Consider the following 22287-nt stretch of genomic DNA (forward strand, 5'->3'; position numbering starts at 1 on the left):
ACCTTCCAGATAATGACATTTTCAAGGAGGAAGCAAGCTTTGGTTTTTAGCCTTAGCTGGTTAACTAGGGCTCACTCACTGGCTCGTAATTTCACCAAAGACCCCGTCCACTCTCTACAATAAAAAATTAAGCCACCATAGGTGTGCAGTTATCAAGGTAGACCTACTGTATTCCCCAGGTCCAGAGGCAGCTATGACAACTTACCTGCTTCTGAGTTCCAGTGGAATTTCCTCGGCAAAACTAGTTCTTCCTCGAGTACCAATCTTGAAACTGGAATAAAGAGCTAGCTTTTGTTAAATACAAAGAGGGAGGGAGGAGCTCAGAGGTACCAGCATTATGTGAGAATCTTTATTTTGACAAATAAGTGCAGTATAAAAAATTTGACCTGAAAGTAAAAAAAAAATAAAGTAAAAATAAATATGTTTACAAATTATTGTAGAAATAATACAAAAGAGGATTAAAATTCTCATTGAGGAAAACCTAAAATGTGTCCAATTGTATAAAGGCTCTTCCCTTACAAGAAACGGGAATAAAGCTGAAGACCCAGTTTGGTTTCGCTGCTGAAAAATGTACAAAATAACTTAGAAAAACCAGTTGAGGTCAAACGTTGTGGGCCCACTACTTGTACCTGCCTACTCTTGATCTGGAGAAAGTTGATTGTCACAGAGCAAGGCAGAGCTGATGGTAGGACAGCCAAGAGTTCTCCATCTGGGAGTCCATCCTACATTAACCTTCAAGTAAAAGCTGAAGAAAAACAAGCCCTTAGTGAAGTCTGCGCTCTGCAGTTGGCTGACCGGATTTCTTCCATTGTAGTGTTCAAGATAGTTTACTTCTTGGCCAGCAAAAACATGGAAGAGCCTGGAACAACTGCCTTCAGCAAACGCCTGCCGCCTCTTCCCAGCCTTCATGGATTAGGCCTGATGTCAACCAGCAGTCGTCGTCTTACAAACTCAAGGTCTGTGTGATGCAGCAGTGTTCGCTGCAGCTGGAAGACCCCCGAGTTCATGGGAGATGAAGCACCAGGGTTTGCCAGTCTGGCTCAGAGCACACTTTGTTCCTTCGTAGGAAGCACCTGGGCACACTAGAGGCTTGCCCCGTCGAATACTGTCCACCTTAGTGCTGGTTCTGAGGGCTCAGCAGGCCCCTCTGAGGGTGGATGTTTGGCGAGAAAGCACACTTGAGCAAGCAACCTCTAAGTCAAAGGCTTAGTCAATATCCCAGTTTTCAAATCCAAGAGCTCAGAACAGTCTGTGGATTGCAGATCTGTAGAAAATGGCCTTCCCTCACTCCCCCTCCAAAAAAGAGGGAAATCAAACAGCCTCGAGAGGCGTGAGAGAAGAGAAGAACCTTAGGATTTAGATACCAATTTCATCTCCTAGTTTGGTTTCTGGACAGAAGCAAGCAAATGCAGTAGTGACTATCCACAACTTGGCTGTAAGAATTCCCTGGAGAAGCCACTGAAGAGAATGGACAGTCTCAACGATGACCAGCTTGGATTGAGGGTTCCCTTAGGGAACACTGAAAAGCTTTCCATTAGAGGTGATTGTCAACAACCGTAGCCTGAACGTCATGGGTACTGCTCATCTGCCAAGGAATCTGTCCAGGCAGTTCCAGGACTGTAGACAGTGTGGTCAGAGGCTCCTAATAGCTTTTCCCCACGTGCTGAGGGCAGGCTTGCCTATTGCAGAGGGGCCCGTGAGAGTCCAGGCTCTGTGTCACTCGCCACCTTGAAAAACTTACCCGATGAGGAGGAGGGTGGAACAGGTGACTATCACTGTGAAGTGAAGCGAAGCGAAGTGAGGAGGCTGTCTTAGACTCAGTCAGAGCTGAATTTGAGAGCGGAATTCAGGAGTATACAGGTTGAAATACCCAAGCCCTCACTTCCTTTCTGAGCATGTTGGGGTTTAATCTTCCTGGTAGATGACGAAAACATTTTACCTCCTCAGCAGAGATCACAGACAAGACAATCTAGATATGTGGGCAATTTCCAGGTAGAATACATTCAGCTCAAGGCCTCCATAGAGCCTTGAGCTATGGCCTTTAGCACCACCACCACCATTTGTTCCTCCTGGCAAACTTTCCTTTTTAACATATATATACACACACTTCACACTTAAAACCAGTCCAGTGCTAACTCCCTGCTAGTCTGGCTCATCCTTGGGATGTTGAGATGTGGAATGCAGTACTTCACATAAGGAAGCACCATTCCTGGACCCTGTTTTCTGATGCCCAAAGATCAGGCTTCTGGGCTTTGTATTTCAGGCACAATCTTATTGCATTGATAACTAGAAAGAGGCGGGGACACGTTACTAGCTGGCCCAGATCTCTCAGAAATTCTCCCACCACCTCTGATTTTGTTCAGGTGGGCTAAGAGAACCGCTTCCCACGGGCCCTCCTTGCTTACTCACCCGTCAGAAGCTGCCACTAAATGGAACTTATTGTTTGGTTTAGCACACTTCTGAGTTCCCTCTGGATCTCAGGGGAGGAAGTGGAATGTTGCCCAGAGGCCACTGTGTGCACAGAGGCGAGCAGACAGGCGGCCTGAAAACATACATGCCTCCTCCGTCACCCTGAGCTGGACTTGCCTCCTCTAAGCAGAGCTGGCCCAGGCCGTACTACAGTCACCATTCTTTGCACTTCACATTTGTCCTTTGGACCATTAAAAAACTAAAACAGCACTCCCTCCTCCCTCCCACCCCATCTTCTCCATTCCCCTTCCCTCCCTTACCCATTGCACTTTTCCCGCTCTGCTTGAGGGCTACGTCACACCTCAGCAAAAGCTAAGCTATACTGCTCTGGCTTCTTCCCGCATCGCCGGGCAATGATGGCCAGATACAACATGAGGAGGGCCACCCAGTAGCAGCCGTACAGGATGGCCCCAGAGACAAGGAAGGCTAGCTCCGTCTCACTGAACAGATCCTGGCAGTAAGCTGTGTAGGCCAGCCCCCCAAGGAGGACTGCCACCCAGATGGACACAGGGATGAGGCCAATGAAGTTCACCACAATGGTTTTTCGGCCAGAGGTGCCCCAGCCAGACTTGTTGATGGTAGCAATGGCAAAGATCTTGGCTGGCAGGAGGCTGGACATATAGAGAAGGGAGTATAGTGACATGAAGATCATCTCTGCATTGCCCCGAAGGAAGCAGGCGTATGTAGCCTTGATAATGCCCACCAGCTGCACTGTCAGCAGGAAGAGAAGAATGTTCCAGATGCGGCCACGGTAGAAAAGCTGTATGACTGTGGCGATAAGGAAGAAGGGGAAGAAACCCGTGACCACTGATTCGTAGGTCATCCAGAGGTGGTGCTTGTGGAACCACAGAGAGTTGTAGAGCCACTCGCGGAAGTAAGACTTGCTCCAGCGGGTCTGCTGGTTAAGCCACCGGAGGTACTTGGTGGGGGTCTCTGTGAGGCATTTAGAGCGAGCTGTATACTTAGTCCTGTAGCCGAGACTCAGGACTCGGTTGGTGAGGTGCCGGTCATCCCCAAAGCTGCACTTGCTGCCTAGGAACTTCTGATGGTACCAGTCCTCCAAGAATTGCTGAAGGAGGCTGTTACGGTACATGCCCAAGGGCCCGCTAATGCACTGCACACAGCCAAAGTAGGACTGGCAAGCCCGCTCCACATTGAAGGCCATCCAGTACCGCACACTGCTTAGGAAGGAGATCCATGAATCGTATTTGTTGAGGATCTGCAAGGGAACCAGAGATGCTGGGCCTCCTTGCCTGAGGACATGAGCCCCAGGAGACAGACACCAGAGACCATGAGGCCTCCCTACACCCCAAGTGCTGGAGCCCATTGCTCCAGTTCCTGGCCGTGAGTCCTCGCCCAGCCAGAGCTGGGAAACCAGAGGCTCAGAGGAAGCGACCACACCCAGTCACTCTCCCCGGCACCAGCCCCACCTCTCCTCCGTGTCATCTGCACCGACTGTCCCAATGAAGTTGCTCTAGCAGTTAAAGCCACCTTCAATCTCAGGAGGCAGCCTGTGGTGGTGGCCAAGAGAAAGGCTTGAGAAAGAAGCACACACCCCAGCCACCCATCCTGACCCTTTCTGCAGTTGGAAAGCTTCTTGGGAAGACATGGTATGTTGCCAGCAGTACCCTTGGAAGAAGATCTGACCCTTTATTTGTACCATACTGCCCGGAGCTCTTCAGTGCAACGTCCCTAAGAGCAAGGGTTTCTCAGGGGTCTAACTTTGGAGTTGCTTGGTGCACCACCGGCCAGAAAGGAAGCCCCCTCCAGGATGGATGGCCTCAGAACACTGTGCCCCTCCCAGCAGCATAGGCTCTCTATATACCTGTTAAGTAATTTCTCCCCACTTAAAAGAACAGGAAAGGGGTTGGGTAGCAGATGAGCCCTTTGATACCATTGAAAACTGTCAAAGAGGAAACACCCCTCCAAAACACTAGGAAGTCAAGATGTCCATTCCTAAGCATATCCAATTAGATTAAGAAGCAGAAAGAATCCAGACCCCCCCCCCCAGGAATCCTTGGTTACTTCTTACTTGGACATCTCCCCCGACTCCTCCTACTTGGGGGTCCTCCTCCAGGACTCGAAGCATTTCAATTGTGCAGGCTGGATCCAGCACAGTGTCAGAGTCACACACCTGCAGAAGGAATGCACTATCAGTCCATTTCGACCTCAGGTACACACGTACACACACACACACACACACACACACACGCACACACACGCACACACACCTTTCACATGATACACTTCAAGCTACTAGCAGAGAAGTCTATGCCAAATAGAAAGGGTGAAATGAATAACAAAGGAAAGTAAGAAAACGAGTTCAGGTACCAGGCTTGATAGCCACTAGACCGAGAGATCTCCAGGAGACTTTCCGTGCTGGGCCCAGAAAGGGAGAAGTGCTTAGCACTGGAGAAATCTTTAGCCCCTTACAGAGCCAGACTCCTCAGAAGTGGTCTTAAAATATTTCTCAAAATAGTATTTCTCTTCAAAATAGTATTTCTCTTCAAAAAGTCATTGAAATCAGATGACAAGCATTGTGGCTAGACCAGGGCCAGCAGACATTTCTCAGAAGGCCAAGAAATGGCTCCTGCCAGAGGCTACTGCCCAAAGCTTGCTCATAGGATTATTAAGAACAGGGTCTTCCCTGTTTCAGCCTCTGGCCTCTTAGACAACCAGCCTAAGTGGAGGATGTATTTAGCCCAGTCACAGGACCTCTAATGAGGCTTCCAGGCCTTTTGTGTTCTGTTGGCCAAGTCTCCCAGATCGGGGCATGGCATGGCCACGGGCTGCTCTCACGTAGATTCTACTCTGGATGGGCCTGGAAGCTGGCACCAGCTACCTCCAATCAGGACCTGGATCAAATCCTGCCCACCTGCCCGCCTTTCCTAGGGAGACTCCTGGTTTATGTCTAACAGGTGGCCTGTTATTGTTATTAGTTGAACCTGGGCTACGAACACTTACTCTGGTGGCTGACTCCTTCTTTGTTTTCTAGAAAATTGAGATGATACAAAAAGCCCAGATAACCAGAGTAGAGGAATTGGTTTCCTGACCCCTGAGAGAGCAAAGAACAGTATCCACAGATAAGCCCAAACCCTGTTCTGCAAAAGCCTAAAATCCTTTTACTAAAGTTGCTGAGGACCTATTAGCCTTCAGGAAGGGGGCCACCCTCTACACTCCAACCCTATGCTTTCTCTCTCCACGTTGGAAGACTCAGTGGCCACAGACAAGCAGCAGAAAGCAGAGGGGGAACCAGGCAGAGTCATCACAGCCACTCCCTCCTACCTGCACAATGACACATCCTTACAATCCTGGCCCAGACTGGGAAGGCCCTAGGGAGCCTCAGGCCACTCCCAGAGCCCCCTCAGCTTACAGGCCAAGCTTCCCAGGGCTGCTGGTCTCAAGACTACTTCCTGCCATGACCCTACCTCATTCCTCACACTGCTTGGCTTCCCTCACGCCAGGGAGGTCTTTCCAGCTGAGCAAGGTTAGGAAAGTTAGAGCTCTTGGCTGCCTGAGTTTCCCCACTGGCTGGAGCAGGGTTATCTCCCGAAGAGGGAAAGACACCTTCAGCAGGGCTCATGAAGACAGGCAGAAACCCAGAGTGTTTAATGACTGGCGCCCAGGGCTGCCCCAAGTAGTGAGCCCAGAGCCTTCAAGAGAAAGGCTGGCTCAGGTGCATGAGCCTATCTGCTGATCCACCAGAGCACAGAGGAAAGGAAGAGGTGTGGTAGAGCAGGTTTGGGGGGATCCTGTGCTTCAAGGGAGTAGATGACAGAGTCACGACGGCTTGAGCACATGCCAGGAGGGCTCAAGGGCTTTTTCTAAATCTTCTGAGTCCCCAGGCAAGTCTCAAAGGCCCCTTGACCCTAGGTGAACTGCAGAATCAAGAACTGTCTCACATCCCTCCCTCTCCAAGGCTGAGGAGGTCCTTGGGCCTAAGAAGATAGAAAAAGACAAATATGCTAACTCTCACTGCAACTTTCTAAATAGCCAAAAACAAAAAATCTGTGGCAAGCTAATTTTAGGTGGGTACAGTAAAGAAAATTTGAATATTGGAGTATGCAACATGCTGTCAGCAAGACTGCTGGCACGTAGGTGGGCTGCCGCAGCAGCCACTATCCATTCAGACGACAGAGAAGGGCAGGAACAGAGGAGTGGACAGTGGATGCTGGACCAGAAACCTGGGGTCCTGGGTGTCAGTTTCTACTTGGTACTGAAATGCATGACCTTTCATCAGTTTTCTCTAGGTTCTGTTATTTGAAAATTGGAGCAGGGGACTTCCCTGGTGGTGCAGTGGTTAAGAGTCCACCTGCCAATGCAGGGGACGTGGGTTCGAGCCCTGGTCTGGGAAGATCCCACATGCCGCGGAGCAACTAAGCCCGTGTGCCACAACTACTGAGCCTGTGCTCTAGAGACCACGAGCCACAACTACTGAGCCTGAGTGCCACAACTACTGAAGCCCGCACGCCTACAGCCCACGCTGTTCAACAAGAGAAGCCACCACAATGAGAAGCCCATGCACCACAATGAAGACCCAACATTGCCAAAAATAAAATTAATTTAAAAAAGGAAAAGAAAATTGGAGCAATGTTAACCTTGTCAGCATAATAAAATTTCCAGGCTGGTGTCAATGCCTGCTTTGGCTGGAAGCTAGGCAGGGTCTGTTCAGGGTCCTGGCCCTGCCAAGATGGCTGCAGAATCGGGGTGGGGGATGATTTGCACGTGTCCCTCCACCTCACAGATAAGAACTTGACACCGGAAAGAGTTGGACTTTTTAGCCCATAACTAAAACTATTTGAGTGCTTGGCAGCATGATTTTTTTTTTGCTCTTCCCCACACTTCTTTATGAAGAGGCTCATCCCCACGTTGCCAGTATCGAGGCAGTATCGTACAGCGGACAAGGACAGACTGCCGAGGCTCAAATCCTGGCTCTGCACCTTACTGCCATGTGACATTAGGCAAGTTACTTAGCCTCTCTGTGCTTCAGGCTCAGTTTCTGTAAGTGGAAATAATAATAGTACCTATCTCCTAGGAGTATTACAAGGATTAAAAGAACTAAAATGTATGAAGTGCCTACAACAGTGTCTGGTATAAGTAAATGCTATACACTTTACACCTGTTTGCTATTATTGGGCTACCAATCCATAGACCTGCCCAGAGTCACAGAGCTAAGTAACAGCAGAACCAGGATTCCCTCCCAGGTCTTTTTAACCCCAGGACTGCTGTTGAGAACCATGGTGCCTACTGCCTTCTTAAGTGCAGAGGAGGAATGTGCACAACACAAAGGACCTAGACTGGACCTAAAAGTCCCCAGGAGAGTATGCCTGCCTGGCTGGACACATCCACATGTCCACATACACCTAGGGAGGCACGCTTACCTGGATGTAGTCCACTGAATCACCAAGAGCCTTGAAGGCCGTGTACATGACCTCTCGCTTGCCTCCCCACTTCTGCATGATGCATGAGAAGGTGCTGGCCTGCACCACGTTGCGCACGCGGTCCATGCCCTCCTGAAGGCTGGCCTCCGTCTCACCCTCACCCGCCTCATGGAAGTTGCTGCGCCACACAAAGAAGCCGGCTTGCTCGGTGCCACCTAGCACCTCATGGAAGATGTCCAGCATGTAGGCATCCTCCTGGCGATTGCCATCCACCACCATGACCACCTTGAGGTCGGGGAAGGCGATGCGCTGGGCTGAGCGCAGGCACTTGCGCAAGTAGTCGGGGTCCTCCTGGTATGCAGCGATGCAGAGCGCCACAGAGCGCCGCAGCGGGGAGGGCAGCTTCAGTGGCCGGCCTGCCCGCCGCATGCGCCGGTGCTCCAGGAAGGCAAACAGGCTCTGGATGAGCAGGTGCAGACCCAGGATGGCACCGTACAGCCCGAAGGACAGGTAGTGTTTTTCCGTGTGGATGAACTGGTAGCCTGTCACATAAGCTGCCAGGATGCCACCCAGCACTGCCAGGGCAAACAGGCTGGTGCCCACCACACGAAGGGCTGTTGTCAGCTGCACCGGCATCTGGTGGGAGAAGGTGGGAGATGTGGGTCAGGCGGAGGCAGCATCCCTGGTCAATGGCAGTGGGGGCATTTTCTCTGGGCCTGGCCCAGAACCGGGAAAATGACCCACTAATAAAAACAATTACCATTTATTGAGCATGACTAAGACTGTAGACTCAGAAGCCAGACTACTGGTGTTCAAATCCCAGCTCTGACACTATCTGTGTGACTGTGTTCTACCCCTTAGTTAATTCATCTGTAAAATGTGGGTTGCAGCACTAACTTCCTAGCATCTTTAAGGATTAAATGGGTTACATATGTAAAGCACTTAAAGTAGCATTTATTATTGTTAGACAAACCAAAGCCAGAGAGAGCTGTGTGATACCTAGCTGGTGGCAGAACTGGGATCTGCCTGACCCAAAGCTCTCATAGGCAAGCTTCAGTAGGGGTGAGCCTGAGGCCAGAGGAAGCTCTGAGCACCTGAGGGGCCAGGAAGAAGGAGGGGGGGGGGGCAGGGGCAGGTAGGCAGCCTCTACTTGGCCTATACCCACTAGGGGATTACACCAATGAGGCCCATGAAGAAAGTGGGGAAGGAAAAGATAGGAAACAAAGAGATGCCAGAGGAAAAAAAGAAGGAAACAGCTTCCCTTTCTCAAAACAGCTAAATTGGTAAGAGAAACTTTCCCTATGTTCTCTGCTTTCTCATCTTTTTCTCATTTGAGAGGCAGGGAAGAAAGGGAAAGCAATCAGGAAAAGCAGACAAGGTTGAGAAGAGGAAATGAGCGCCGGGGTGTGGACGGCCGTCCTGGAAGTCCAGCACTGGGGCACCAGAGGGAACTGCAGCCACCACTGCAGCAGCCTGGGAGGGGTGGCTGCCTGGGAAGCCCCATCTACTTGGTCCTAGCGCCCACATAGAATCTCTGTCCACGTCCCCCTGCCGCACCACTCCTGGAAATGCTGCCAGGTTTTATTTGCAACCAAGTCAGGGCTTCTAGCATCTGCCCAATTGGAAATAGCTTTTTTAATGAAAAGAGCCTAGCACTCGGAACCAGAAGTCTTGTGCTTGAGACAGCTCTACTACCTCCTGGCTGCCTGACCTTGCCCAAATTCTCTGGGACTTAGCATCCCCCTCAGGAGGGATTCCAATGGTTTCTTGCTCCATAGGTCTCAGGTAAATCATTTTACTGATTAGTAGCCCTGAAAGATTACCCAAGTCGGGAGGTGGATGCGGATGGGAGAAGGCTGATGAGGCCAGCTCCCTGCCCTCCATTCTGAGGCCTTCTCCCCATCTCCCCTCCTTGCCACCTGCCTGATCTGGAGAATCCTGTTTCCTCCACCACCACCACCACCCACCCTTTACAGACAATGAGGTCTCACTTCCAAGCTTGCTCCAAGTCTACGTCTCACTAAACCCAACTCCTGACCCCCACCTCAACACAAACACACTTTCTTGCCGGGGGTCTGTTCCCCTGCCACCTCTCACATAGGAGGGGTGAGGAACACGCAGTTAGTGCCTCAATCAGCCGGAGACTCAGGCCTCAGCATTCCAGCAGCTTCGGTCCGGAAAGTACTGTTGGCAGCCTCGCCTCTCCGGGAAGCGCGGCCTCCGGGCGCTCTGCCCCGCCATCCCGGGGAGCCTGCCGCGTACTTCCTCTGCAGGACTCCCGTCCTTCCTTCTCTCCCCCGCCCCCCCCGCCAGCCCGCGGCCGTCGCACGCGCTTGCGGCCCAGGGGTCCCTAGGCCCTGCATCCACCGCCCAGGAGCGCCCCCGCCCCCTCTAGAGCTTGCATGCCATGGGGGCGCTGCGGGCACTACTGCCCGCCTGCGCTCTGGGAAAGGGCAGGGGGCGCCGAGGCCAACCCAGCGACCTGCCGGGCGCTGGCGCCCCGCCTCGGTGCAGTGCCGGAGGCGGTGCCCACCAGGTTAACGCAGCCGGGAAGACACTGGCCAGGCTTCTCGCCCACGCCAGAGCCTCGCCTTCTGGCGAAGGCGGTGCCGGCCACACCCACGTGCGGGTTTCCCACGACCCAGCCTGGAAGGAACGGAAAACCCAAGGAATCAGTCGACCCAGGCCTCACTCATCTCCTCGGGGGCCCCAGCTACCTTGGCAAAGTGTGCCTGCAGACAAAGACGGCGTCCCCGGTGTCGCCGGCCCCCTCCTTTCCCAGGCGGGACACCCTCCTCCCCTGCTCAGGAAGTGGAGACATTACCTCGGCACCCCTACGCCACAGAGGACCCAAGAAGGTCCCGCAGCTGGAGACCCCACGTGCAATCAGGCGCTGGTGCGGGGCTCTGCCTCAGGTGGCCCTGCCCAGACAGGGGGCCGTGCCACCCCCAAGCCGGCGGAGGGAGCCTCTTGCCCCCCATACCCTTCGCTCGGAAGGGATCAACGAGAGCTCGGCCCCGGTAGGCTAACGCGCACCCGGCTTCAAGGGCAAGAGGTTGGGGGCGCTCCCTAAGCCCTCCCCCCACCCCCAGAGATGAGGGAAAGAGGAAAACCCCAGACAAGGATGCACGCCGCCAATCTACTCCCGACACTTTGCGGGGCTGCCCAGTCTGCAGCTTCTCCAGCTGACAGGTGCGCCCTGCTGCGGGGCCCACACGCGTCGGGGTGGAAACTTGCGCGCGGGGTAGGGGCTCTTTCCTTTGCGCCCGGCCGCCCTCCCGGCCCCTCCGAGCCCGCAAGGGAAGGGGAGCCCAGGCCGCGAGTACGTGCGGCCGTGGCCCGGCTGACCCACAAAAACCCGGGCGCCAAGCATCTTGGTGCCTGGACAGGTGCGAACCCCTGGGCGGGCCTGGGGCAGGGAGAGACTCCAGCCAGCCTCATGCCCCTCACCGCCGCCCGCCTCCCAAGCCATTCACAAACCAGGAGCCACAAGGGAGGAAGGGAGGAGAGGCTGGAGAAGGAGAGGATGGAGGAAGAAAGGGAGGAGGGGTCAGCGGGGAGGGGGCTGCAGGAACGGGAGCCGGGAAGCTTGGAGATGCCGCAGCCCTCAGCCCGCCTCCCGGCGCTGGACGCCGCGCCCGCACGGCCCCGGGAGCCGGCGGGGTCCGCGGGGCTCAGCAAGAGGCACCCCTGGAGCCCGGCGCGCCCGGGTACCCCGCGAGGCCCGCCCCTCCGAGGCAGCCGGCCGGCCGGCCGGGCCTGCGCTCACCGTGCCGCCGGCTACCCGCGCTCCGGTGCTCAGCAGGCCCGCGGCTGCTCCATGCCCCTCCTCCCGCTCCTCGCCGCCGCGCCTCGCTCCACCGTGCGCCGCCGCCACCGCGCGCTCCGACTGAAGAGCTCCGGCCCCGCCGAGCCGCCTTTAAGTACCTAGCGCGTCCCCGCCGGGAGAGGCGCCCTCCTCCGGCCCTGGGGCCGGGAAAGTTGGGAAGAGTGGGAGGGCTCCCCCGAGGGCCGCGAGGTAGCACCTCCTTCCCGGCTCGGCCAGAGGTAGCCCCACGCGGCCGGCGCGCGGTTGGACGCAGGCTCCCGAGTGCACGCGGCTACTCCAGTTCGCAAAGACTCAAGAATCTCCGCACCCTCCGAAAATGGGTTTCCCCTCCGCCGCTCTCGTTCCGGGACCAACTGCCCAGGGGGAGGTGGTCATTGTGCTCAACCTAGAACCTGAAGCGTAGTTAACTTCAGTATAACCCATAAGGGCTTCCAAAATTATGACTCTCAGTTGCCCCCTCCTCTGCAAAGCGGGGGAGCGGGTAGAAATCCCTCGACTGCAGCACGCGGAGGGACTGTGCGCTGTATAGGGTAGTCCCTAAAGCCCAGACCCCAGAACCTTCCTGCCGGCAAAAAAAAAAAAAAAAAAAAAAAGGCGTAGAAGAGAATACTTGTTAAATACAAAAAGACTGGTCAAAGGTGTTACCAATTGTGAAATTGTGACAAGCTTAGCTTTCAATCCCGCAGTGGGGCGCTGATGACTTTAACGCTTTTTCAAAAGCTGCAATGGTTTTGCAAGAACCTTGTAAGTTCCAGTGTCCTAAAGCCAAAACCAACTCTCCTCTCCTTTTTACACCTTTATTTCCGACATCCATGACCTCCTAAATTCCCAACTGATCTCATCGGCAGAGGCTTCCAAGCTCCCAAAAGCTGGTGCTAGACTTGGGTGAGGTGAGGTCGCATGGGGTTGGGGGGAGGTGGGGAGTTCTTAGCAGAGGAAGTTAGTTCAGAACGAGCTGAACACGCTGGGTTTCTAAATCTCAGAAAATCTTGGAGGTATTATAATTGAAGACTAATAAAAAATGAATTTACATATCTTCCAGATACACCTGGGACAATTTCCATCACTTTTTCCAAGCTGCAACAAATTTATAGGAACCTGAGTTGCAATCTGTAAGCTGCTCCTCTCAGAAGTCTTAGGGGCTCACCCTGACTCACTCTGGGCCACAGAGCTCACCCCTCAGTCGCCCAGGCAAGCAGACCCCTGGCACACCTCCTCCACTGCCGCCCCCCCTCCCGCCCCGCATCTTGTGTTACATAAACCAAATCACTTCTGGCTTTTGCTTGAGAAAATCATCACTAATATGCTACATGGTTTAAACATTGTGTGCTTTTTAAAACTAGTATTCGCGATGCGAATGTGTTTTGAACCTCAGATGGGCCCTATTAAGAGCAAACAAGGCACAGGTGGAGAGAGAAGCCCTTGGTTAAGAGGAGGACTCTGGAGTCAGTTCTGCCCCTAGCCGTGTGGCACTAACCTCAGTGTCTTCATCCCAGAAATGGGATTGAGTATCTACCTGACATGGATGTCACAAGGACTGAAGCGACTGACTGACAGTAAGTGCTCAGTAAAGGTTAACTGCAGCCAACTTCAACCAGAGAATGGCATCTGCTTGCCGATGCTATGGATTCTACATGCCTATCCCTCTAGGATGTGACACTTGGTGACAGGAAGTTCAGAGATCAGTGTTCATGAAAAATGCCTTGTCTCAATTGCATTACGGACTCCTTGAGCTCTAGGCCACCGCCTCTACATCCAGGAGCATCACAGAGCCTGGAGTTGCCAGAGACTGGAGGAGCTATCTGATTCTACCTCCCACCCAAATTTGCCATCTGCAAAATTTTAGAACAGGGGAAACAAGCAGGGGCTGGGCGGCAACAAAGATGAGTGCATCGGCCTGGTGGGGAGCCAAGGTCCCATTTAAAGGAGATGTCCCTTTGAGAGGGAGGGCCCAGTGTGGCCAGGTGCTCTGCTGTTGAGAAGCCAGAAATCCAGATTTTTACGTGAAATCTCCTCATATTAAAGTGTTAGCTACTAATTCAAACGTTAAAAAACACTCCACAGGCCAGGCCAAATGTGTCTGTGAGTCAGATCCAACCAACTGGCTACTTGCAAGTGACCTGTTTAGACGCTTTAGGAATGGAGCAGCCAGTTTGGAAAGGTCCCGTCTGCCCTCAGCAACACAGCAACATGACATCTTGGGTGCAAGTTTCCTGGGGCTGCTCCAGGATCATCTCATGCCTAGTTAATTTCTAAGGCTCCAAATTGTCCCACAGGCTTAGTGCCTGTCTCACGCAGCTGGTTCCAGGGTTGCGCTGGTACAGCACAACCTCACTAGTCAGTTAAAACCTCCAAAATGAACGACAGGTCCAGATGCAACATTATGAGAACAGTAAACACTCTGCCCATATCAATTGCCTTGGCCCCCTAAATGGCTTCCCCCAGGGAGCAAATTATCTTTTTCTGGTCTGCAGGGCCAGCCACCTGGTGTTATCAGGCAGCTTGGAGAGTCTTTACCTTTGTGGCCCGGCAGGATTTGCCTGTAATTAACATCCACTTTGCCATGACCTATTTGCATTCATCTCTTCAGGGGGAGATGGGTAGGGGAATCCTTAAGGGTCTGATACAATAAAGCTCACGTTTATCTCTGCTTACCACTGGGGATTCAGAAATAGGACTAATTCCATACCCAATTACTTAAAAATGTGAATTCAGAGGTTGCTGAATTGGCTTTTACACAGGTTCCAGAGGGTAAGCCTCCTATTCAGCTCTGTAGCAGAAGATTCATGAGGCATTTCAACATTCATTTACTAAACACTGAAGACCTGATCCGAGCAGAGAAGGATGCTTTGGCACTGCAAAGTCTCAGGCTGGTCCCTGCCATCTAGATGGTTATCCGTTTTGAAGAAAAATACACTTGAAAAATTAAGTCACCGTACAAGAAAGTTTATAATGTTGATGAGAGAATCCAACTGCAAGAGTTTGAAGATTTCGGGAAAGAGATCTCTGTGAGCTGGTATGGGCTGGGCAGTTTCATGGAGGACTTGAGCTGACTGTGTAGAGAGACAAGAGCATTCTAGACAGGAAACAAAGCTTACGAACAAGAGTAGGTAGAGGAATGGGTGAGGTGTGTTTGAAGGCCAGCAAAAGAGAGGTCTGGATGAAACAAGAAATTTACACTGAAGAAGTTGCAACGGTGCCTGCTCTGTAGAAAGTGCCTGATAAAGTCTAGCTGCAGAGAAGAAGGAAGCTAGGGATGGATTCTGGAAGGCCTTGGATGACTGAATAAGGAGTTTGGATTTTATCCAGTAGGTAACAGAGAATATTGAAGTTGTCAGAGCAAGGTAGTAAGAGGCTGTAAGTATTGTTTGGGGATGGCTGAGCCAGTGGTGTTTTGGGGTAAGGACTAGGAATGGGGTAGGAGACCTGTTAGGAGGCAGATAAACCACAAAAAAGGGGTGAGAAAGGGCAGCTGTGAGAATTGTTGGTGCTGCCCTCAGGAAGTGGAGGTGAGGGCAGGCAGTGCCAACTATCTTGGGCACAAGCGAGAGTACAGGTGGAGGAATAATCAAGGAAAAGAGACTTCTACAGTTCGGAGGGTGGAGGGGGCCATTCTCAAAGCTCTGGAGGTTTTGAGATGACTGGAGCTGACAGTACCACAAACACATATTTCACCTTTCAACTAATTTTCAAATCCAAACCCATGAAATACCCAAATACCTTTGTGCCAATAGAAGCCTGCCATTCGATCCTTCTTGTCATCACTCGTGCTTGAAGCTGCGGGACAACCCTGCCAGCCAGTAACCAGGAGTTGCTTTGCTCTGCTGGTAGCCTAGTGAATGACTGGGTGGGGGAGGGGCGGAGGGATGGTCTCGCTCCACAGGCTGCCCCCTCCCCCTCTGACCTCATGCTTTAGTGCTCCACCCTGGCATCCAGCCCACAGCCTCTAGCGAAGCCAAGCAGAATGGGGGATGGCAGCCAAGCCACCAGGTCTCCCCCAGTCCCTCCAGGCTTCATCCCATCCACTTCCTCTGGGCTGACCACAATCAAAACCTCTTGAAGGTAATGAAGGTGAATTTAAATTGGCCCCCAAAGAGTAGCTGGTTATGCCCCCCAGTTGACTACACAGGGCCTCCTCCTCAAGGCAGCCTAATAATCTGCCACACTAGTTCATACATAATTCCAAGTGGAAAACGTGTGCCTTGACAGCGGCAAGGCAGCTACTACCAAGCAAAGTTATCCCTTCATAACTCTTCCCTCTTACCGACAAGTACTCTGTAATCAGTACCATTTCTAGGTGCTACGTTTGAAGAAGCAGGCTTAAGGATTTTCTGTCCTGCAGTTACAATGGTTAGATTTTAACTCCAGTCTCCCTCCGTGGATAGAAGAGTCATTTTCATTTCAAAATAAAGGGCCTCTGCTCTGCTGGAGGCAGAGCTGCCAGCTCCTACTAAGGGGCTAGGTTCTTTTATGCTGGCTTGAAGGTCAGGATTAGAAGGGCACACAGAACGATAATCAAGTGTCAAGCCAGACCTGGAGATGCTTTCTTGAAATCCTGAACAGAAAAAGCTCTTCCTGGCCATCTTTCCTTCCTCTCCCTCCCCCAGGTGAATACAGAAAGAAATCCAGAAGGCGATTTTAAACCATAACCTACCTTCTTGGCAGAATATTGTGCAGCTACTAAATATAATGTAATGTTCGGGAAGAGAATGTAGGAATAGGCAAAAATGCTTATAATGCAATGTTAAGTAAAAAAGGCAGGATACAAAAATTGTCATGTATGAATGACTACATTTACGTTGTTTTCTTTTGAATCCTATGAATTAAAGGGCAGGAGAGAAATTCACCCAGATATTAAGATCAGGTTTGTTTGGGTGGTAGAACAATGAATTTTTTCTCTTTGCCCTTTTCTCTGTATTCTCCAAACATTCTATAAATAAGTATAATAGTCTTGTAATAAAAAGATTATTTTAAAATGATATGAATTGTAAATTCACAGAATTTCCTTCTAAACTAGCGCTGGGTGGGATACAGCCCATATCATACGTGGGCTCATGTGAAAAAGTCTGGCAACCTCCGTCTGCTAAGAAAGCAGGAAAGTTGGGAGGGCCAGGATATAGGATTAGTGGTAGCCAAAACTCCAGTACTTTGCTTTATTTAAATCCCTCCCACTGTTCCTTTGAGAGAATTTTTGCAGGGAAAAGGGGAGTATGTAGAGCTGTGCCTGCTCATCCAGCAGCTCTGAGTAAATTATAAAAAGACTCCTTCTTCCTTCCTCCTGGCAACACAGCCCAGAGCCAGGGCACACGGCTTGCCTGGCACAGCCCAGCTGGTGTCAGCCCCCACTCAGCCCCTCATCCAGGGTCACGGTGATCCTGGGGAAGGGAGGCAGGTGCACTTAATGTGGGCTCTAGTAGTACCCTGAAAGGATGCTTTTCCTGAAAAAAAGTATTTCCAAGAATGATGATGTCAACAGCATTGCACTCCTGCCCGGGGAGAGGCTGTCTCCTCTGGGTGCTGTAAACCTACCCCCATGCCAGTACCAATGGGTACGTCCACACCCACACGTGCACGTAACATACTGTACACAGAACGGACACACGCATACTTGCTCATTACACAAGCGCACACTCACTTTCCCGGACTTCAGCGGGATGCAATCCCAGCCTACAGCCCCAGTTGCAGGATCAGCAGGAGAAGAACAAAACCACTTAAGGTAACCTTGTTCCAAATTCATTTGGCTTCATTACAATAACATCAACCACAGTTCTTAAATGTGCTGGCGCTTCTGCTTCATGTCCTTGTTCTTGATTAAAGACACTGTTAGTCACTGTCACAGAGGAGGTCCGAAGCTGGATCCTCCATAAAAGCAATTAGAGAAGAGCTGAGGGTAGAGGCAGTCCCCATCAGCTCCTTCATGGGGAGAGACCCCCCAAAATATGTCCCACTCTCAGATTTTTTTTGTTAGGACACCCCCCCTAACTCACTCTCTCTCTCTCTCTCTCTCTCTCTCCTCTTTTCTCACCAGATAAGCTAATGTAGTGGTTCTCACGTCTGGCTGCTGCACGTTAGACTTTTAAAACCTGGGAAGCTTTCTGAAAAACACTAATGCCTGGACCCTATCCCAGATCGATTTAGTCACAATCACTGGGGGTGAGCCCCAGGCTTGAATTTTTTATTTAATTCCCTAGGAGACTCTATTACACAGCCAGCAGTGAGGATGCATCCTGAGGAGTCTCCTCAGCTGGGTTTGCAAGTGCATTTCTGGCACTGGGAGGACAGCAGACAGACAGCCAGTCCCAGAGGTGAGCTCCAGAGCGTACAAGTATCTATCCATTTTCCTCCAGCACCATGCCCGCCACACTTGTTTGAATTAAGTGACCTTAAAAACTTAACAATGAACCAATGAGCTACTAAGCCAGAAGGAAAAAAAAGAAAAAGGAGAAAAGACGCTGATATGAGGTGGAAATTAGGAGGGAGAGCCAAGGAGAAACAGAGGCGGGCAGACAGGACCAGCTGGGCACGCCACTCCCAGATCTCCGGATCTACCTGGAATTGGGTTGATATAATCTTTTAGTTGGCAAAGGTGCTGCCTGCTTTTTCCAGAAGAACTGGGGGAAAGCCACGGAGGAGAGAGTTGCCAAAAACAACTAGGATTAGTTTTTGTTTTACAAAGGACAGGACTTCTGCACACTGAGGACTTTTCCTACCTAGAGGATGGGTTAGGGTAGTGGATATGGGCTGCTCTCTTTTGGGGCATGGAGTCTCCATGACTCTCTCTCACATGGTCCTGGCCTTGGCCACAGAGAAACACCCACATGGCTGATGCTGGAGCCTTGTTCTTTGTACTCTCTGAACAGCACTGATACAGTTTCTTTGGAAAGTGGCAGGGGGATCACCCCACGCCCAGCTCTTCAAAGCATCAGCACAACCATTCTTTTAGTAAAGACAGCCTAATTTCAGGCTGGCCCTTCCCTAAGATTAACAAGGTCACCATAAGTTTTGAAGTTTGGAAAGTGGTGTGTGGTCTAATAAAGAGGTGTGTGAATGTGTCCCACCCAGGCACTGTTCTGAGCAGGTTTTAGCTCTTAAGGCAGACAGTGAAGATTAAATTTTACATCATTTAATAAACCACTTAAACGCCCAGTAGCTCTTCCTAGTTCCCCAGCAGAGAGGGTGCTCCTGCAGCTCCGAATCTGCCCCGCAAACTGCCCTCCTCTCATAATACCAACAACTCTCACCCTCAGCACCCCCCCTGCATCTCTGAGATGGAGTTAGGTGCTGGCTAACTGGTTCCTATAAGAACTAGCAAATGAAGTCAGAAGTTTCTCTGCTCTAGTGCACTCACTCGCTTCTCCCTTTGTCTCTTCCCATCTGCAAGAACTTATCTCTCTGGACCTTATTTTTCCCTTCTGCAAAATAGGGCCATTAATTCCAGTCTCATTTTTTTCTCTGAAGGAATGGTATGGAATAGAGCTATCAATGTATATATGTGAGAAATACATACACACGCATTAAAACAATCCATTGTTATCATTCTGAGATACCAAAATCTGAGAACCGAAACCCTGCTTACAGGAGGTAAAAGGGTAAAACAAACAAAAAACAACAAACCTTCAAAGGAGACATTTCTGGGCTCTGACTGGAGTTCACGGGAAGACTTACTACATTTTCTATGTTCCCACACACGGCGCGGCAGCTTCAAGGGTCTACTACCTTAGCCACCCCCAGAAAGAAGAATAGGCCTTTCAATGAGCAATTTACAAAAGCTGCCAAAGTACAGGAGCAGGTGGGCTGGGGGGCTTTAGCAAATCTCATCTCCAGCTGCTAGGCAAACTACAAGGTCAAAAACAAGATCTATAGCAAGTTCTGGTGTTTGAGGTTAGGTTTCGATGTACGTGGACACTATCTGGAGGGAATCAGGGCTGAGGTTTATCTTGACATACATGGTCCATCTGAACAAGCAGGGAACCACTGTCTTTATCCTCACTTATAATAACAGTTTTTTACCACTTGGAAATATAGTGTCTATTGGGTGGCAAAGCACAGTGGCTAAAAGCTCAGCCTTGGGAGCCAGACTGCCTGGGTCCAAATACTGGTTTGGCTACTTCTCACTAACTATGTAATCTGGAGCAAGTAATTAGCCTCTTGTGTGCCTCAGTTTTCCCATCTGTAAAACAGGGATAATAATAATACCTACCTCGGGACTCCCCTGGTGGCGCAGTGGTTAAGAATCCGCCTGCCAGTGCAGGGAACATGGGTTTGAGCCCTGGTCCGGGAAGATCCTACAATGCCTCGGAGCAAGTAAGCCCATGCACCACAACTACTGAGCCTGCGCTCTAGAGCCCGTGCTCTGCAATGAGAAGCCACCACAATGAGAAGCCCGCGCACCGCAACAAAGAGTAGCCCTCGCTCAACGCAACTAGAGAAAGCGTGCAGCAATGAAGACTCAACGCAGCCAAAAATAAATAAATTAATAAATAAATTAATAAAAATAATAATACCTACCTCATGGGCCCAGTGTGAGGATTTAGTGGATTAATATATGTCAAGTGTACAGAAGAGCACAATAAGCTCTTTATAGTGTTAACTGATTATGATGTACAGTGATGTAGAGCTACAGCAATCATTCATCCTGGGTTTTACAGGATGAACCTGATACTTTAAGGGGCCGTCAGACCCGATGTCCTGAGTCTGGTGTGGGAACCGTGGTCATTAACCTGGGGACACCTCTAACCCCATGAGAAGGCATACCCTAACACTCAGGACGGAGTCTCAGAGCTGAGAGCCTAGTCAGAGCTCTTTTGAATACACCTGCAGGAGCTCAGGATTTCTCTCCAGGACGAGTACTTGTAGCTGGACTTTGGCTGCCGGTGAGCATACTTGCAAAGTGTTATTGTGCCCCTACCGGTGGTTTTGATACACAGAAAACTCCATCCCCTGAAGATTTCCTGGGCCTGAAATTATTTAGAGAATGGTGTTAACACTTTGCTGTGGTGACTGAACCTGCATTGCATGGTTATTAAAGCAGTGTCAGCTGAGGATGGAGGAACGTAGATCGGCACAAGCGTGTTGGTGGAAGGAACACTGAAAATGTTCGTATCTTCTGGATCCAGCCTTCCAACCTTTTAGGACTTATCCTATAGAAACACTTCAGTATGCAAAGAGTTATGCTCGAGAATCATTGAAGAATCATTGGAACTTAGAAATAATTCAACTGACCATCAAGAGGCAAATGCTTAAACCAGCTGTCGTTCATCTATACAATGGAAGACATGCCACATCACAGGGGAGAGGGGGCTGTAAGTACTGAGTGTCTCCAAGGTATGTGACTAAGAAAAAAATCTATGGGACACTTTTTATGGTGACAATCCCATTTTTGTTTTTGAAAGCAGTAAGGTATATTCATGTTCGTTTGGGAAAAGGATGAAAGGAAGGAAAGATCTAGAGGGATATACACCCACCTGCTGGTCAGTGGTAACCTTGGGGTAGGAGTGGAGGTGAGATTGCGAATTCTTCTTCGTTACATATACTTTAAATTTGTTATAATTCATAAAGCATATAATCTGTGCGTGCATGCACACACACACACACACACACACACACACACACACACACACACGCAGCCAGGGCATCTGTACCTGAGGGCTCTGCCACTCCTCAGCACTCTGAGGGCAGGGGGCCAGCACAGGGTCGGCATCCCTCAGCTCGTGTCAGCAGAGTTCCAATGACTGCTTTGTGGGACCCACATGCCGGGGCTCCTGTGTGTATATGAGCTCCTGAGTGCTTCTCAAGCTGTGCTCTAGTTGAAAGGGCTTTGCTGCTATACTAATTTTGGGGGGAGAGGCTCCTTAGGATTCAAGAGATGTTCAAAAGAGTCTGCCTCAAGCCCCCCAGGAGACTTGGGCCAAATTCCACCAAAAGGGAATAACAATAGTTTGCCTCTCTGTTCCACGATGTTGTTGTATCATACAAGTTCATGGGTAAAAAATGACCTTCCAAACTAAAGGAAACACAGAGTAACTGATCTTGCTATTCTATGCCCCCAGGGACTGCAGAGTGTCACGGGGGTGGGGGCAGGTAATACCTGAGCTTCCTGGGAGTACGGACCTACCTGAGTCAGCATGAAGAACACTGGGGAGGGACAAGAGGGATGACCCTTCAAATAAGTGGGTGCAGCCCCTTCCAGGGCTGATGGTGCAGGTCTGCGCTGCCTCTACACCTGCTGGAGGCACGGGGTACGCTGAGCACAGCCCTGAGCCCCGCCAACAGGGAAGAGTGCAGCAGCTGGTGTTCTAAGAAGACAACTCCCCAACCCCCAAGTGGCCAGTCAGCTCCGAGCAGAGTGGTGCATGGAAGTGAGGTGCCGTGCACTGCAGGGAGGCTGCTGCGTGTGACTGCAGAAGCTCTGTGGCTGCAGAACTCGCTGGAGGACACAGCACAGCCCTTAGAGGTCACGCCTGCTGCTGTCCAGGAGGCAGTGGAAGAAGACCACCCCCCATGCCCCCGTCGTGGTCAGGGCAGAGTGGCTTGCCTCCCACAGCCCACCCTGGAACTCAGCTCCCGTTCTGACTCTCTCCCTTGCCACTGAAATTCCAGCTGAGCTTT

General features: G+C 51.0%; 1 protein-coding gene across 9 annotated transcripts in view; it reads right to left on the reverse strand.

Moving 5' to 3' along the window:
• Window positions 1-75: 75 nt before the first annotated feature.
• The window catches only part of HAS3 (hyaluronan synthase 3), a 202548-nt gene continuing 180336 nt past the window's right edge, over window positions 76-22287 (reverse strand). For 7 of the 9 annotated variants that reach the window (XM_027119457.1, XM_027119456.1, XM_027119461.1 and 4 more), the window contains 3 exons: window positions 7851-8486; window positions 4502-4603; window positions 328-3688 (listed from right to left, as the gene is read on the reverse strand). In XM_027119457.1, the coding sequence (XP_026975258.1) occupies window positions 2765-3688; window positions 4502-4603; window positions 7851-8486 (1662 nt within the window). In that variant the 3' untranslated portion in view covers window positions 328-2764. Of the gene's footprint in view, window positions 272-327; window positions 3689-4501; window positions 4604-7850; window positions 8487-11619; window positions 19866-22287 lie in introns of those variants that run through there. The other 2 variants (XM_027119465.1, XM_027119458.1) reach the window with 2 other exon arrangements.

This window comes from Aethalodelphis obliquidens, unplaced genomic scaffold (genome assembly GCF_003676395.1).
Source record: "Aethalodelphis obliquidens isolate GAN/ISIS:26980383/991018 unplaced genomic scaffold, ASM367639v1 scaffold20, whole genome shotgun sequence".
Taxonomy (NCBI): domain Eukaryota; kingdom Metazoa; phylum Chordata; class Mammalia; order Artiodactyla; family Delphinidae; genus Aethalodelphis; species Aethalodelphis obliquidens.